General features: G+C 40.1%; 1 protein-coding gene across 1 annotated transcript in view; it reads right to left on the bottom strand.

Moving 5' to 3' along the window:
• Window positions 1–16,330, bottom strand: part of LOC122969764 (transmembrane protein 132D) — a 40,658-nt gene extending 24,328 nt beyond the window's left edge. The window contains exons 1-3 of the mRNA XM_044335739.1: window positions 16,272–16,330; window positions 15,205–15,457; window positions 5,115–5,244 (exon numbers count right to left, since the gene is read on the bottom strand). Of these exons, the coding sequence (XP_044191674.1) occupies window positions 5,115–5,244; window positions 15,205–15,457; window positions 16,272–16,330 (442 nt within the window). The remainder of the gene's footprint in view (window positions 1–5,114; window positions 5,245–15,204; window positions 15,458–16,271) is intronic.
• Between the last annotated feature and the right edge of the window lie 406 nt (window positions 16,331–16,736).

Raw genomic sequence — 16,736 nt, 5'->3', positions numbered from 1 at the left:
TGGCTTTTCAGATTGTCAGCAGGCTGTGAATACCCAGCAGATCCTCCTTTAAAAAAAAAAAACGAGAACAGTGGAGCAGCATCACGTGAAGTAAAAGGCCAGATTTAACTGAGAATATTTAGCTAACTGAAACAGAAACATATCTGATGAACTGTATATTATTCAGTAAGATATGCATTTATTTATTAGTCGATTGTGGTGCAGTATACCACTACAATGATTGCAGGGATTACTGGCTGACTGTTAAATACTGATCACACACAGCAGAGAATGACCTTTTTATATGCGACCAAAGTGAGTAAAAACAAACTGACAGCATAAATATTCCCTGATCTGGTTTAAAAGCTTGATGGTGAGTGTTTGCCTCATTGGAAATGAGAGGCAGAGGTCACCCGGCCATCATGTGTCCTCATTAAACATCTATTTTGATAGAATTATAAAGATTATGGCAGCTGACCTGAGTATGCACTGTTCATCTCGTGGCTAATTGCCCTCCTTGGTGAATTAAGGACAAAAAAACACTGGTGTTTACCCTGGAGATTATAACAAAATGGATGAAGCCGTACTAAACATGGCATTCATAGTGAAAAACAGCATTAGAGCAATTCAAACCTAAAGAAACCATCATCACTCTGCATGGTATATCAAAATGAACATTGTTGTGTAAGATGCATTTGTGAAATTTTGACAAAAGATGCCAGATAGAGTGTCTGTCACTTAATTAATAATTATCATTTATCTAATAAGGACAGCTTAGAGCCTTTCTGTGTCAAAATCAGTCATCATGTCGGTCATGGTTGCTGGCATTTGATCGGTCTATCATGGTCTCCTCTGCTTTTCATCTCCACTCATACACCCCAGCAAAGAGCCTGTCATGATGGTCTGACAGTTCACACAGCAACGACTATACTGTATGTGTCACAGTCATGTCAACCCAGGAGCCCTTAGAGGAAGACAATGGCATTTCTCTCTTTCTCTCTCTCTCTTGAAGAAACAGACATGAGTGTCAGTCATGTTCGCTATGTGGGCGACAAACTGCATGAGGCAGAGACTGGAGCTGGGAATGGGGTTGTCCTGGCTTAGCCAACCAGTGGCCACAGTGACAGATGTGCTGTTTAATACCAGAGCTGGCAGCAGCTCCGGCTGGAGTGAATATAAACTGGCTCACTGTCTCCAGGAGGGAGAGTGCACCGCCAATGTAGCAACAAAGTACTTCACATGCGAGCTCATCCCTTTACAGTTGGGTTTGATGGGTCATCTGTGCTCTTCCCACTATTTTACATGCTTTCTTTTTCATGAAAGCCAAAGAAAACCATTACATTAGTCATACAGAGCACACAGCAGATTTGTGTGTTGTGAATATAGTAGCAGGCCTTGTTTGTTTCTGATACATGACAGGCTAGCAATATAACGTAGAATCCCTCTTTGCCAATATTATGAATATTTAACAAGTAACCAATGTAGGAAAAACTCTACTGTACTTCTGTGGTCCTCTCATCATGATAAGAGTCCTGCCTTCAACTGATAAACATGAGAGCAAATCCGCTGCACCAGCTGTTCCAGCCTCTCAAATCACTTCTTTTGAAGACCCTGAGCTTCTCTTCCTCCTTGGCTGAGTCAGAAAGCATCAGTGTTGCCATGCAGATGTTACAACCGCCTTTAAAAGCCACATCTTCAGGACTGCTCTCCTGTAGACTTAACAAGTTCGATGCCTGGCATTGTTGCTTTATTCTTTTTTTCGTGTGTGCTTTAAAAAAACCTGAATATTCCCTTTACGCCAGGCTTAAAACATGTGTTGTTGATTAAATCTTTGTTGATCCCTCTTTGTTTACAAATTAAAATGCTCTCTGTATGAAATTAGATTCAAGAGTTGCTGGTTTGTTTTTTTTTTAACATACCATTTTAAACTAAAACTGAATTTGAGCAACCACAACAGCAGAAAATTAATTTCAGGTCGGGATCTCCTTTCCAAAATGGATGTGTGACTTTTTGAAATAGAGCTTCTGGTGTGTGCATTATCCCTCAGTCATGCTGTGTTTTTAGTTTGGCCACTTGTATGAAACAAATACAGTCCAGTAATAGCTTTGCTGTCTGGCAGTAAAACGAAAATAGAAAGTCATCGTGGCACTTTGAAGTATAGTTCTGTAACTGAGATCTGCTCTATGGTGTATGTAAGTATGTTTACTTACAGAGCTTAAAGTTGTACTATGCAGGATTTGTCGGTTGGTGTTTGTAAACACACAGCATTTTAAGTTGGGCCCTCCACCCCGAGCAAGAGAGAGAGTGAATAGCGAGTGAATAAAGAGAATGAGCGGCGCTGATGAGAACAAAACTATGAATCAGATAAGTAAAATGTTATTTTCTGATTGTTTCACAGTGGTTACATTCTAAAGCATAAATAAACACACCTACACCTCCGCACAACTCTGCGAGAAGATGCCACATTGCTGGATTTTGTGTGAATGCAGAGCTTCATCCTGTCCACTGTGGCCTCTCTGCTCTGCGTGTGTGTAGCTGAGCCCCGCCCTCAGTCGAGCAGACACACAGACCTCCAGCTCTTTATACATCCAAGACACAGAGACAGAGGGCAGAGCGGAGCAGAGGAGAGAGACAGAGACAGGGATGTAACCTGGTTGCTACGCTACAAGTCTCGACCTCAAACCTGCACACTGTTATTGGCTGAGGGCTACACACCCACTGCCCAAAGGTTGATGCCCAGAAGCACCCTGAACACAGCAAAATAAGAAAATAGATAAACACACTGTCACGTACTTCTAGTGACACATAAGTGATGATTGAGAGGGATTATTTTTGTATGAGTCTATACATTGTTTTTTTAGGAAAATCCTGCATAGTATACCTTTAAATCTTACAGATTAATTTGAAAATAATGTTCTCCATCACCAGTTTTAATACAAATAACATTGCTATATCTAGATATAAAACTATATTTTGCCCTGCAGTTTGTCCTAAAGCCCTGTATTAAATTATTTTCATAGGCATGTAAGATTACTTCTTTTCAGTCTGCTTGTCTTTTAGCAATATTTCAATTGCAATCAATCTTTGTATTATTCTATTAAAATGCACAAAGCTTGAGTAACCACTGTGAATTCTGATGTGCAGTAATGACTTTTACCATATGTGCAAAACAGCTTGCAGAAGTGAGTTGACTCCCAATAGCATCACAGAACACGACAATGAATGTCTGCATTTTAATCAGCAATTGAAAGATTACTGTATCTCAAACAATCTCTTTTATGCTGTCAAATGTTTTTGAACAAATGTATATGGAAACATTTTTGGTCGCACGTGTAGCATATGGGTCACTGCCACAATTAGAAAGTGTTGGCAATTGCCCAGATGCTAATAACGCTAATTAAGCACCTGTGGGAGACATTTTCTGTGTGTTTTTATCTCATGGCTGGCTGACCTTTCCAATCATCTATCTTTAGTAGATGATTGGACAGGAACAGTAACAGTAAAGAGCCCCATTAGATCTGACAGCTTGCTGATGAATAGGTCCTTTAATGCAAAGATTTGAGTCTTTTGTGGGACACTTAGACACTGAACAGTCATCTTGGGAGGTAATCAACAGCTCTCAACAATGGAAAGACAAGATGTTGGTATGCTCAGGATTTTGAAAAAAGTGGCAAAAGGTTGTTTTTTTATATATCTTTGAGTAATTATCAAAGGGCACCTAGAAAATGGGAAAAACTTGGATCCAATATTGTCTGTCACGGGTGCCTAATTGGAATATTGTAGTTCCAATTAAATGAAAACTCACAAAAATGTCTTCCCTTATACCAATTTTAAATGTGTACTTTTTTTAATACTAATTTTAGGCTAATTACCACGAGAACAATGCATGACATTTAACCATAACTGCTAAAACAATAGTTCAAAAACTTTTATCTGGCAGTGTATATATGCTCCGAGATCAAAACAATTTCACTGATTTATTGTTGTGCCATGTACTGTATAGTCATGACAGTGACTTATGTGCTGCCAAACTGCAAAATAGGCCTGGTTATAAACACTTTCCAGGATAAAAAGTTAGACCACAAGAGTTCTTATCAGTAAAATCTCCTTGTGTAGTCAAAGTTTACTTGACAGCATTATACCCCCATCTGCTATAGGAAGTGCTTTATACAAACATACAGAGATGATGTAGTACTGATCATATAGCCTGTAATGCTCTGAGGGTCTGGGTATAGCGAGAGGGTGGAGAAGATAAGGAGAGAGAGTGAGAGGGGGGAGAGACTGAGAGAAGCTTAAGCTTGTGCAGTGATTGGTAGGGATTGCTATGTCCAATGAGACTCTAAAAGCTGCTTTAAAAAAATCTGTTTTATCACAATTTCTCCATTTTTTGTCATCTTCTTATCCGAATATATCAGCCAGATTGCATTCCCTGGAAATAGCCGCCTATGAGGCAATTATAGGCTTTACAATAAATGCCTTTGTGGTGTGATTTTTTTCTTTTTCATTATCAAAGTTGAAAATTTAGATTGCCTGTTTCTTGTTTGCTTTACTGTGTGCGGAAATGGGGTGCCCCAGCTTTCTGGCAGACATCTATAGAGGAAAGTAATACTTCCCAGAGAAAAGCAAAGTGCTAAGCATTAAAGCATGGCTCAAGTTGTAATATAAACCCATCAAGTCTTTCACTCTTCACCAATTTCTTCCTAAATGTTTAATATCCCACTCGTTGCTGTTACACCCCTTTGCCACAAGAAAGACACATATGCTCATGTTAGGCTCACTGGGATGCTGTATCACTGTGGAGCAAGATGTAAGTTTGTGGCACAAATGAGGACATTTATCTATTATTCAGACTTGTAGAGATGGCTGTTTTACTGCTGGCATGGCATTGCTGAGAGAAGACCCACCTTCCTTCAGTAGCATGTGCACGAAATGGACATGCAGTTAATTCTAATTGCTAGTTTGTTTCCAACTGTTATCATTAAATACACTGGAGACACTGTATGTATACTCAAACGCTGACAGTGAGGCTTTAAGTTAATTCATTGCACTTTTGCACGCTGTAAGCTGGTCTCTGACTGGCATTCTTAATTTCAAATACATCAAAACAACCAACCCATTACTCCAAGGCTACTTACCTTGTGTGAGAACTGCTATAATTGTAACAAATATTATCTGTAAGATCCTCCAGCTCTGGCAGTAAAGGCTCATGTTGGCACCCGGTGCGGCTCGTTGTTCCAGGCAAGTTCCCAGTGTCCGTGGTTTGCTCTTGTTTCAGCAGAGTATGGAGCGGATCGTTTCATCCATTTCTGCAGTTCGCACACTTAACATAATCACACCTGTTGGGGTACAAGTTGGAGTGTAGTCCGTGTTGCAGGTGACCAGGACAGCGCATCGATATCTGTTCATCGGCAGGTCCACGGTTGTGCGTAAAAGTTGTGCGTAACAAGCCTGGAGATGTCTCTCCTGAAGACTTTGTGTGCGGTTAGAAGATGTGGGAATCTTGAGCTCAAAAATACGCGACGGAGAGAGTTCAGTTTAGATCAATATTACCCCTCTAAGGGAATTATCTCAACAAGTCCTCCAGATTGAGTGAGTGACCCAGTCTGCCACCGCTGCTGGGAATCTGCGGTGTTAAACGGCTGTTAGCAGATCACTGACTGTCTTGTGCGCAATCCTCAGGGCACTAAACTCATCATCTGTCACTGTTCATCCGCTCAGGAAGCCACGTCCAGTACGCAGCTGGTACTGTAGGATTAACCCTGCGTTGGTTTGATGTCAGAAGAAATTATCAATCACGTTCATATCACGTTTTTAGTGTCTACTGATTTTTGATCACTTAATCTGTTAATGTGGGACTTCACTGTATATTGACATAGAAAAAAGCCACTTCTCAGTTTTATCTTCTCACGTGTCTTTGTGGTGTGGAAATGTTGGAATGGACCATTGAAAGAAGGATCAAACAAATGCAAATATCATGAGGATGATGTCTTGAATTAAAAAGATTCTAAAAGTAGAACACTTTTTTTTTCAAACTGATAATTTTCCTCTTGTGATGGTATTAATTTTCTATTCAGAAATGTATTCCTTATTGATTTTAATAACTTTTTTTATTAGTGTCAGAGAAAATATAAGCAGACAAATACATAATGTATAAGTTTATTATTCCTCACCAAAAATTATGGAATATTTATGGATAATATTCTGCACAAAGAGTCAATGTATTGCAACATTGTCAGACCTTGGATGGTGCAATGCTTGTACTGTAATAATCACAGTTTAAATTCAACCAGGGAAATTCAGACTAATTAGGACATTATTGCATCACACGTACCTCATTAGAACAGTTCATTCAAAATTTAGAGATTGATTAAAGTGGAATTAGTATTACCAAACCTGCGAACATTAAGTGTTTTGCATGTTGCCTGTCAAAACAATAAATCTGTTTTAGTTACAGTGATATTTAGATTCCAGTGGGCTCTGAATAGTTGAGAGCATCAGGTGGATTTTTAGTGCCCTCTGATGGTTAAGAGGAGTTTACATGTCAGTAAAGCAAAGGTGAGTGACTATTGTTGCTTGCAGCCAGTTGCATCAGAAATTTTCAGGTTTTCAACTCATTTTAGCTCATTTTATTAACCTGATGAACAGAAGAGTGGAATTGAAATTCATGCATGATAGTTTTCTGCGCAGGTGCTGCGTGAAAGGGATGCTAACACTTTTGTAAAGTCTGTACTTGCGTGTGTGGGGGGAAAAGGGTAAAAAAAAAAAAGCCTCATATTCTCCAGAAACAGAGTCATGTGTTAATATTCACAACTCAATAGTAGATGGAAGATATTGACTCCTTTCACTCCAACAAAATAACTTGTTGGAAGACTTGTAGTGGTAAATTGGGCTTCATTGACTAATAAAGAGGATTAACCAACATATATCAACACATAGACCAAACCTCACGTAATCACAAGGAACGAGGAAGTTGCCACTAGCTCACACTGTCAGCTTACTTGAGCTCCTCCCTGGCACTGCAGCATTGTGATAAACAGCAGCAGCAACAGCATCTGTGTGTTGTGGTTGCTTCAGTATGCTGTAGTTCTGCCGTAGGATAATTTAGATCCTTTCCTATTTACCTGCTCCTCACACACAGAAGAACTGCCAGCAACGCTACGTATTAAGAAAGGCTGAGAGGATTTACCCCCCAAAACTGGTGCTGAAGTTGTTATAGTAGTGCACATAGAGCCATAAATCAGTCAGTATTCACACACATGCATGCATATTCATACATACTCACAAACATAGAATTTGCGAGTGTATAAGGAGGACATGAATACTTGTAAAACATGCATACAAGCACAAATATTTCATGATATTCATAAGGACGTAATAGCGAAAGTAAACATAACCACATTTTTTCCTCTGCTATGTAAATCAGACAGGTTTGACTCAAGGAATTGACAGCTGAATGGTTGAGTAATCTCTCAAACGAATCTTTATCAAAATATCACAGGTGTGCTCTTGTAAGGAAACAGCCTTTTTAGTCAGCTGATGTAGCACATAAGGTGAATCACTAGTCACCAGTGTCATGCATTCACCCATCATTTAACATGACATTACGCTGTCTAAAAAATAAAAAAAGCCTAAAATTTGTGACCTTCCTCCATCAATTCCTTATAAGAAGCACCCAGAGTAGCTCACAGACGCAGAGCAAACATATGGTGAAACCTGTCAAGAATATGTGATGAACACTTAAAGGACAGAGAAACAACACAGGCCTCCGGATATGCAAGTTGGGATGCTGACATAGATAGATGTCACAGCAGAGATGTGCTAGAGTGGGGAGAGTGGCCATAAACTGGTGATAGATGTGAGTGCCACAAGGAAAGGGAATGTGTTTCCAATGTACATCATCCTTCTGTTTGACAGATAGAGGTAGCTTCTGCTGAGGTGCATTTAGCCACACACAACACTCTAATGTTCCCATTCTCATTTTCATTGCAAACTCAAAAAAGAGAGTGCACTAAAATTTACATATCTTTACAATAGCATTGTTACTAACCATTGAAGGTTGAATGTAATGGAGTTGCAGGTATTTATGTGTGTATAAGTGTTGACTTACCTGCATGTGCATGCTCTTGTATGTCTTTCACTGTCTCTGCTGGTCGTATATGAGTTCCTGTTGTTCTGCAGTGTGTGTTAGTATTCACTATAAAATGTTCCATTTTATTAAGTAATAACATGGGTGCCATGTGTTTCTACTTGGTGACAATGCAGTCAAGTTGGTAGTCTCATGAGTTCCTCATTTTCCACTTTACAATCATGTCTGCAGTCAATGATAAAAAGATTATGATGTTTCCCTTTTAAATAAGCCATCAAGTCTGCAGTTGTAAATGTTGATAAGTTTTTTTTTATGGATGGGTTTTGGTTTCTGATGGTCTGCACCACTTTTCCAGAAAGGAAGTGATCAAACTGATGGAATAAGAACTAAATAAACACAATCCAGTAGTTTATTTAGTAGTTTATTACTAATATATAAAGCATTAGTAAATTATTTATTTACCATAAATAAAGCCATTAGTCACATCTATAAATGCTTTAGAAAGAATGCCTTATTATTATATTATTATTATAATGAATCTTAATGTCTCAGGGAAAGAGTTTAGTACACCTAAAAATAAATATCTCCTATTGAAGACTAACTTGCAATTTAACTCTGAGAGTGTTAAAAGTCAACACTGTGCTAGTGTTTGCTGTGAAGCATGGATTTGGTCTGATCTCGTAAATGAATCATGAAGCTATCTTGGCCCTAACTAGCCTCAAAGTTGTGTTCACAGCAAGTTTCAAGTTTTTTTATTTAACTGATTGTTTAACTGAACTGACAGTTATTTTGAGTTAGCAAGTGTTATCATTTCTCACTGAATAAATAACACAACATCAACACCTCTACAAATATGGCTCAAATATTCAAATCTGCTGAAGGTGTTTAATTAACTCATAAGAACCCTGGCATCACGTTGATTTTTACTATTTATTATTTTTCTGAATGCAGAAAAGTGCTTTTCTACTGTTCTGCAGGTAATTGTCCAGAATAAACAGGACTTAAGAGCAAACTGTGCTCATCGATGGGGACATTTCAGAGAGGAAGTGCTTGATAATAAAGTGCAGATGAGGTGGAAGGCCTTGTGCATTTTGTGCATGGTGGTAGCTATGATCGCACACTGGGACAAACTGCACATAAAACTGCAATGCGAATAAGAATAGGAACGATACTTGACAAGTCAGACTACGCCCACTAAAGCTGCAGATCAAACACAGTCTTCTTAAAACCATGTCAGCTACATGCAATTACAGTTAGGGATGCTCCCACCTGCAGCAGGCTCGATCTGTACTTTCCCACCCGATAAACCTTCAAAGAGTGTACATTGTTCAAACTGCAATGAATAACGAGCCCTCTGCTTATAAGACTGAGGCACAGTTTTCCATTATGTTCTTCAGTGGATAAAACAGTGATAGGCAAATCTTTGATATTTGCTGGAAGCTTCTACCTATTAAATGACAAGAGAAAATGGTTTCTGTGTCCTTAATAGGAGGGAGGCGACTGGAGGCTTTTTCTATTACATGCCTGTACAGCATCCACTGCACTCCCACACAAGCTGCTCTCCAAACATTAATAGCGAGTCTGTAAAACTTGAAAGGTATAAAGCAGAGACCTGAACAAACAAAAACTCAGATGGCTAAAATACACCAAGTCTTATTATTCCCCAGGGTCCTAGAGGCACACAGGTTAGCTCTGCACCAATGTCACCAGGAGCTAGCTGCAAACAGTCATTATGACTGAGTATACAGGTGATTCTGACCATAAGCTGCCTGTGATAGATGATTTACAGGCTGTAGAGGTTCTGAGTGTGCACTGGGATCATTTCAAGAAGTGTTAGCCATGCAACTAGAGATGAAAGTCCTGCTAGCATTCTTACAAGCAAGAGTTTAAATAGTGATGCTTGCAACTGCAAACTTATTTTTTTTAGCTCAATTCTTTATTTGAATAGCATACCAATGGTTGTTTATTCCAATTTCTTGTACAGAGAAATGCTGTCTACAGCTTCCTAATCCAGCCCAAACTGGGCCATGAGAAACAGCTCTCCATGTTTGGGCTGAATACCCCCAGGCAGCCGAAGAAGAGTTTGTTCAGCCTAATCTCCACTGTGTGATGTGTGACTTCTTCCCCTGCTGTTGTACTCATGTAATCTGCTGTTTGTGCCGCTTTAAGACCGGAGAGTAGTGAGGGGTTGAAGCGGGAGACTACATGATGGGAACTGTCATCTCTGTCCCATCGATGGGTGCTGCCAGTATCCTGCTAATCCCCAGAGTAATCCCACCACCACAACAGAGAAATCAGACACACCAAGGCAGGCAGGCCTGGGCTCTGCAGCCCTCTGCATAGCCAATGCACACTGTAGTGTATGCTTGCACACAACTGTTAACACAGCAACAACAGCCACTTTACATGAAAATTGGAGCACATACTTGATTGAGGATTGAATTGATGTTTACATGTCTTGACAAATGACAAAAATGCATGGGGCAACTGAGGATCGTTTGCATTTTGAGTGAAACTGAGTAATCTCTTGAGTAAAAAAATTACACTATCCAATCTGAGATGCGTGTGACTGAGAGTTTTGGCATATGCCTACGTTGCCTCTCTTGAAATCCTTAAGCAATCCAAGAAGATATCTCACGTAAATACTATTAATCAAGTTCAAAAACTGTCTCTTGAAGTCAAATGCTCTTCAGAACCACTGCATAGGAGAAATGTTTTCACTCAGAGAAATCATCCAACTTTCTAAGTAAGTTTTCATTCTGTTTCCCCTCCTGTAATGACACTTCTGTGAAAAATGTAAGATCTTGAGGATCATTCAGCCGAGGCAAAACATTTCTGAAGACAAAAAAAAAAATCTGATGTCACCTCTACGTGTCTCCTTGCAGCTGTCTGAAAAAGCACAAACCAGATGGAATCTGACTGGGTGAAAACCACATGTTTGGTTGCCGTATAAAAGATGCAAACATTTCTTCCCTCTCACATTTTCTTTTTTGCCTAATGAGGAAGCTTTGATGTTTCTGTGAGACAAATAATTCTTACTGGAGGCTGCCATCTTGACAATTATCCTAGAAATATGTTACCAATAGTGACAATAAGATCTTGACATCTGGAGATGTGTTTCCTTTTAAAGTCAATAGAAGAAAAGAATACATTTCAGGCAATTATCAAATAGTTTTTCTCCTACAACGTCATTTGTTGCTCCTCATATTTTATTAATATTCTCATTAATCTCCTGTTTAGTTATCTTAAGGAGGTTTAGAGGAAATAAAATCAGTGATGCAGTATCCAGGCCTCAATTAAGTATAGATGCTTCATAGAATACTCATTATTATCCTCCCATTTTTCTCATTCATTTATCATTTATTTCTATATTAACATACAGTAATCCTTCAAAGAGAAGTTTCCCATTTGGGGGGGGGGGGGGGTTAAAGGAATAGCTCCTTCTCCCCTCTATGTTTCCTTTTTTGTTGAAACTGTGTAGAGGTTAAGAGGTAAAATGAATAATAGAGGACTGGGTTTGTTTTTTATGAAAGCATCACTGGCTCTATGACAACTATGGTGGATTAAATCTCCACTACAATGCAGTTTGGGTGACAGCTCTAGAGGTCAGACAAGGAGACTAGACAGACTCTTATTTCAGCTGCTGGCAAGCTGAGAGGCCTTGACCCAATTTAATATGTTTGCCAAAAGGATATGTACATACTCAGTATGAGGAAGTTGTTGGCTGCGCACTTTAATAGTGAAAGAGAACCAAGAATAGATGATAAAGTGATGTCTAGCCTTGTCTGTAATCGGGCGAGTGAACTAAAGGGCAAAGATGACAGGTTATTTAAGTGCAAGGACAGTTAAGTACAATACAGGCAGGCAGCAAAGATATTAATCTACTTTGAGAGTGGCCCATAAATGCTACCCAAAGGACCTATGAGGCTGATGAGGTTGATGGAGGGGTCATTGTGAGTGAATTGCAACACCCCATTGGTTGAACATTAAGGTCATGAGGTGGACCTTGGTGGAATCAGATTGTCAAGGATGAGAGGTGCCGGGGGCAACGTTCAATAAAACATGAGAGCAATCTTCTCACCGGGAGTAAAAGTGCTTGGCAGTCCAACTCCAGGCAGCCCAAAACAGATTTCCCCTGTGAGCCAAAAGCACTGCAGATGCTCATTCACCACGGCTGGCAATCCAAGCTGCCATCAAATCGACAGCCATTGCCGGAAATAGTGCTGGAAATTGGTCAAACTATCACACAGTATCTGACCTCTGACAAAGCTTATCTTGCACAAGAAAACGTATGGAGCTGAAATGATAGCGTCTGCCTGCACCGGCTCCTCTTTCTGCCTCATTAGTTACCGATATTGGATAGGTTATCTCAGCTTACAGCACATTTTAAAGTTGTAGCCAGCTCACCTTATCCTGAAAATGCTGCAGCGGAAAGGTTAAAATTTGAGAATATCACACCTGAAACTCCTTTTGAATATGATGATTAAATATGTGCCTGCCGCTTCCCCTATATGTCTCCTGTGTGGCAATAAAGGTGTGTCAATGGTGGCTACATTCAGAGTTTGTTCCATCGCTGAAGACTGTCTGCTACAGGGCATGAAATGAAGAGACAGATGATAAGCTTCTCTCTCACGCTCTGGGGAACACAGTCAGCCATGATGGAATGAATCATGACAGGCAGGCATTCCAGATACAGATTAGTATGTATACAACAACACCAGACGATGCATTCACAACCACAATATGGACAACCCATGATCTCTATTTGGATGTGGTCTCTGGATTCTTGGAGTCTTGGATGCAGATAATTCCTTAAGCCTGATTATGTATGCATGATTATGCATGGTATGGGTGCAATTTGTTGTCTGTTGTTACTTACTACTCCTTGATTAAAGCTGAAACTTTTACAGAAAGTATGTGTTTCAGTTGAGGTGAAATTTCTGCACATGAGCAGAAACCGCAGCCTAAGCAGTAAGTAGTGTAGACTGTAAACATCAAACTTCCAAGTCTTCCCCCTCAGCATTCTTAAAGACACTTTGCAAGACCAGAGAGGCTCCACATCTTAAGCCCAATTTCCCTTTCACTGATAGAGTGCCAAGTTCCAGGAATTACCTGGCGAACTGCGATCAGGTCCAGAGGATTAACAGGAATATTCTCTTCCAGAAGTCAGACTTTTTTTTTTCCATCTCCAGAGAGTGGTTTAGGAAAAGGCCAATGAGTGGATGTCAGAGCTCAACTTTAATTTATGTATATTTCTTTCAAGCAAGCTCACAACAGCATGACATGCAGGCTGAGCAGTTAGCCAGCCATGTTATTAGATTTTTTTTTCTTACTGGGGATGATGGTGCGCACATGAGGAGTTTCCAGGCAGGCAACATGTCAATCTAACAGCACAGGTGAACGGACAGATATGACAACGTATGTAATCATATTATGTCATACAAGTGATCAGGGGAAATGTGTGAATGTCTAAATATTCAATCAGGAAGTGGTGCAACAGTGCAGTTGTGCTGCCATCTAGTGCTACGGTGCTGCACCTCACTGCTTGTTGAGTTTGCAGTGGGATGTAAAATGAATTCAGTTCTGGACTGCATTCATTTTCTTTTCATTTATCTCCTGTGAAGCATACGTGTGTGTGTGTGTGCTTGTGTGTGTGTGTATGTGTGTGTGTATGTGTGTGTGTGTGTGTGTGTGTGTGTGTGTGTGTGTGTGTGTGTGTGTGTGTGTGTGTGTGTGTGTGTATGTGTCTCTGGGGATTGTGCCTTAGAGCACATTTTTATTCTGAGCATCTTAAAGTGCCAGGAGTGCACATGTCTCTAGTAATGGTAATCCCAGAGGGAATCAAAGCCACAGTCCTGGCAGTGTTATTGCCACGCTCTATCAATTTAACTTCACAGTGTGTATCTGTGTCCATGGTTCAGTGTCTGTGTCTAGTTGGACATTGATGTTTGGACTCTTGAAGAGTCAGTTCAGCCAAATTTTAAAAAGTGGTATCTAACCATGCAGATAGTTTGGGTTTGATTTGAACAGGTTTTGAGATGTTAGTCTCTGTATTTTTTTGCCAATGTCCCAATACATTTAAAGTGCAATTTTAAAAAAAAATCTACTCTGGAACTACAATTTCTGACAATGAATAGTCCCTATGAAACGTTCCACAGTGTGTTTCACGGAGAGGAGTGAAAGGAGCAGTGAAGATGTTGCTGTTAAAGTAACAGCTTGATATTTTGAGAAACTGTTTTACTTTCTTGCACTTAGCTGAGAAGATAAATACTGCATTTGAGAGTGGTATGAATCTTCTCTTCTTACTCTTGGCAAGACAGTGAATACAAATGTAGAACTATTAGGCTACTTTCATTTTGTTTAATTATATTTCATTGCTTTGAGCACCACAAATAACAACCCATTCACCTCCATTGTATTGAGCTGGTGAAGGAAATCTCAAAACCTCAAAAACTATGTGAATGGCTACATACCACTACAGGTAGGAGAGAAAAAAACAGTATATATTCTTTTCTATTTTGGGTGAAAAAAACTTTTTTGGTCACAAAACATCACAAAACATCTCTCCCCATAGTTTTAACTGATTAATGCTCACATTTTAGCATTAACCATGAGGAATGATGGTATCCTTTGAGTTTTGTCTCAAAAGTGGGAACTAGCAGCTCTGAAGCAAAATCGTAAGAACATTACCTGTGTTTTGCCAAGTCAGTTGCATGAAAACACAGTGGGTTGCAGCAATACATGTGAACTACTACAAACCATCTTCTTGATTGCTTAACATTAATGGTTGCCAGTTTCCATCATTAAACAGTGGGTATTCTTAAGTGCTGAGTTGAAACACCTGAGCAAACATGTCTGATGACATCCTCATAACATTTATCTCTTTCTATGTTCTCATTACTTATCATGCTGTTGAACAGATCTACAAAATGGCAGTAGTCAATTAACAGTTATGGTGGTGGCAGGAGAAGTAGTACAACTAGTCCTTTATTGGACCTACAGTGGAAAATTCCTTTGTCATTTCAGGTGATACAGATGTCACCTCAGGTTTTGTTATTGCTCTGCTGTCCTCCACAGGCTTCTGTTGTACTGTGGCTCTGGCTTGTGATTGACTGTGTATGCAGCAGGATGAGCCACACCAGGACAGAGCCACTTATCACTCTAGGAGCAATGGATGACCCAAGAACAGAGATGCAGCCTGGACCGCACACTGTGTCATCTGTCAGCCGGGCCGCGTAGGTGAACCGGAGGATGAGAGGAGATGAGCAGAGCTGAGATTTAAAGCCAGCCCTCCTCACATTATCTTCCCTCACACCATTGCTCATGTTGTGAAACTTCCCGGAGCCAAGAGCCACTGGGACAGGCTTTACAACCGGGGGAATACGGGGACAGCTGAAGGATGAGGGGAGGCATGCTACACCATCACGAGCATAGTGTTATGGTTATATTTCTAATGAGAATAAGACTCCAAATCGCTGTATTCATCAAGCACAATGAGTGTCAGGGAATTTGTCTTGTCAGCGCTGATGCAGGGACGTATCGACAACTCTGCACCAGTGTCAGCAAGACAAATGTAAGTATATTCATTTTCATTCAAGGAGAGGAAGTAACACTTTTACCACAAAACTTTCACTTCACCTCTGTCCTTAACCTCCTCTGTCCAGCTGTAGAAGGCTATCACAGCTGTGAACAAGCCAATGCTAATCCTAAAGGACTGGAGAATGCATTATAACATTAAAATGAGTAACTCCTTTATCCTTTATCTGTATAAAAATCAATAGAAAGCTGACCCAGGCGAAGACCATCATACATGGAAAACAAGCTCTTCTCATAATTGTCCTCATGTGCGGTGCAGTCATCTGTTCAATCTGCTGTGTGTGAGGCAGTGAGCCACGCAGACAAACACATCTTTCCATCTGGGGCAAGCAGAGGGAGGGATGGTGCATTCAGTGGAGCTGACAGGTACCCACTTCTGATTCAATGTGATTTATTTCCACACTGAGCTTGGACGTGGCCAGTGCATCAGCAGGTCAATTTGGATTGGGTAGAAGGAGAGGTGTCTGATTGATAGAGTAGGGCCAGCCATGTTCTCTATACGCTCCGCTCCCCCTCCATCAGGGCCCCTATATGGCTGATTAATCCTCAGTACACAGAGCAGAGGCGCTGGCAGTGATTTTGTGTGTTTGTGTGAGCTTCCATCTCTGACCTGAGGCTGCCTCCTTTTGGAAGCAAGCTGCCATCTGGGTCATTTTGGCATGGGTGCATCTTGTTAGTTTGGACATTTGGAAATATTTCCATAAGATGAAGCGAAGAAAATTATCTGAAGTCCGGCACAAATTATGATTGACCAAATGCATTAGTGTCACCACTAGATGGCAATATCAGCTAAAATAAATGTGCTAGTTCTTTTTTTTTTTTTTTTTTTTTTTTTTGATCATTTAAGAACAGATTAAAGAACGCTCTGTCTACATAAATTTAATGTTGTTTGTACTTGTTGTGGACTTGTGTACTACATTTTGAGGACAACATTTTAGTAAAAACCTCACTTATATTAAGTTGTACCCCCAACCTTTGTTTCTGTTTTCTCAGAGGGATCAAAATATACTTCTCTCCATCTAAACCAGTGGTTCCCAACCTTTGTTGTCAGCCGTCAATATGATAATGGATGTTT

Source organism: Thunnus albacares, chromosome 2 (assembly GCF_914725855.1).
Source record: "Thunnus albacares chromosome 2, fThuAlb1.1, whole genome shotgun sequence".
Classification (NCBI taxonomy): domain Eukaryota; kingdom Metazoa; phylum Chordata; class Actinopteri; order Scombriformes; family Scombridae; genus Thunnus; species Thunnus albacares.
Note: the sequence above shows the minus strand (reverse complement) of the source record. Positions and strands in the feature narration are given on the sequence as shown.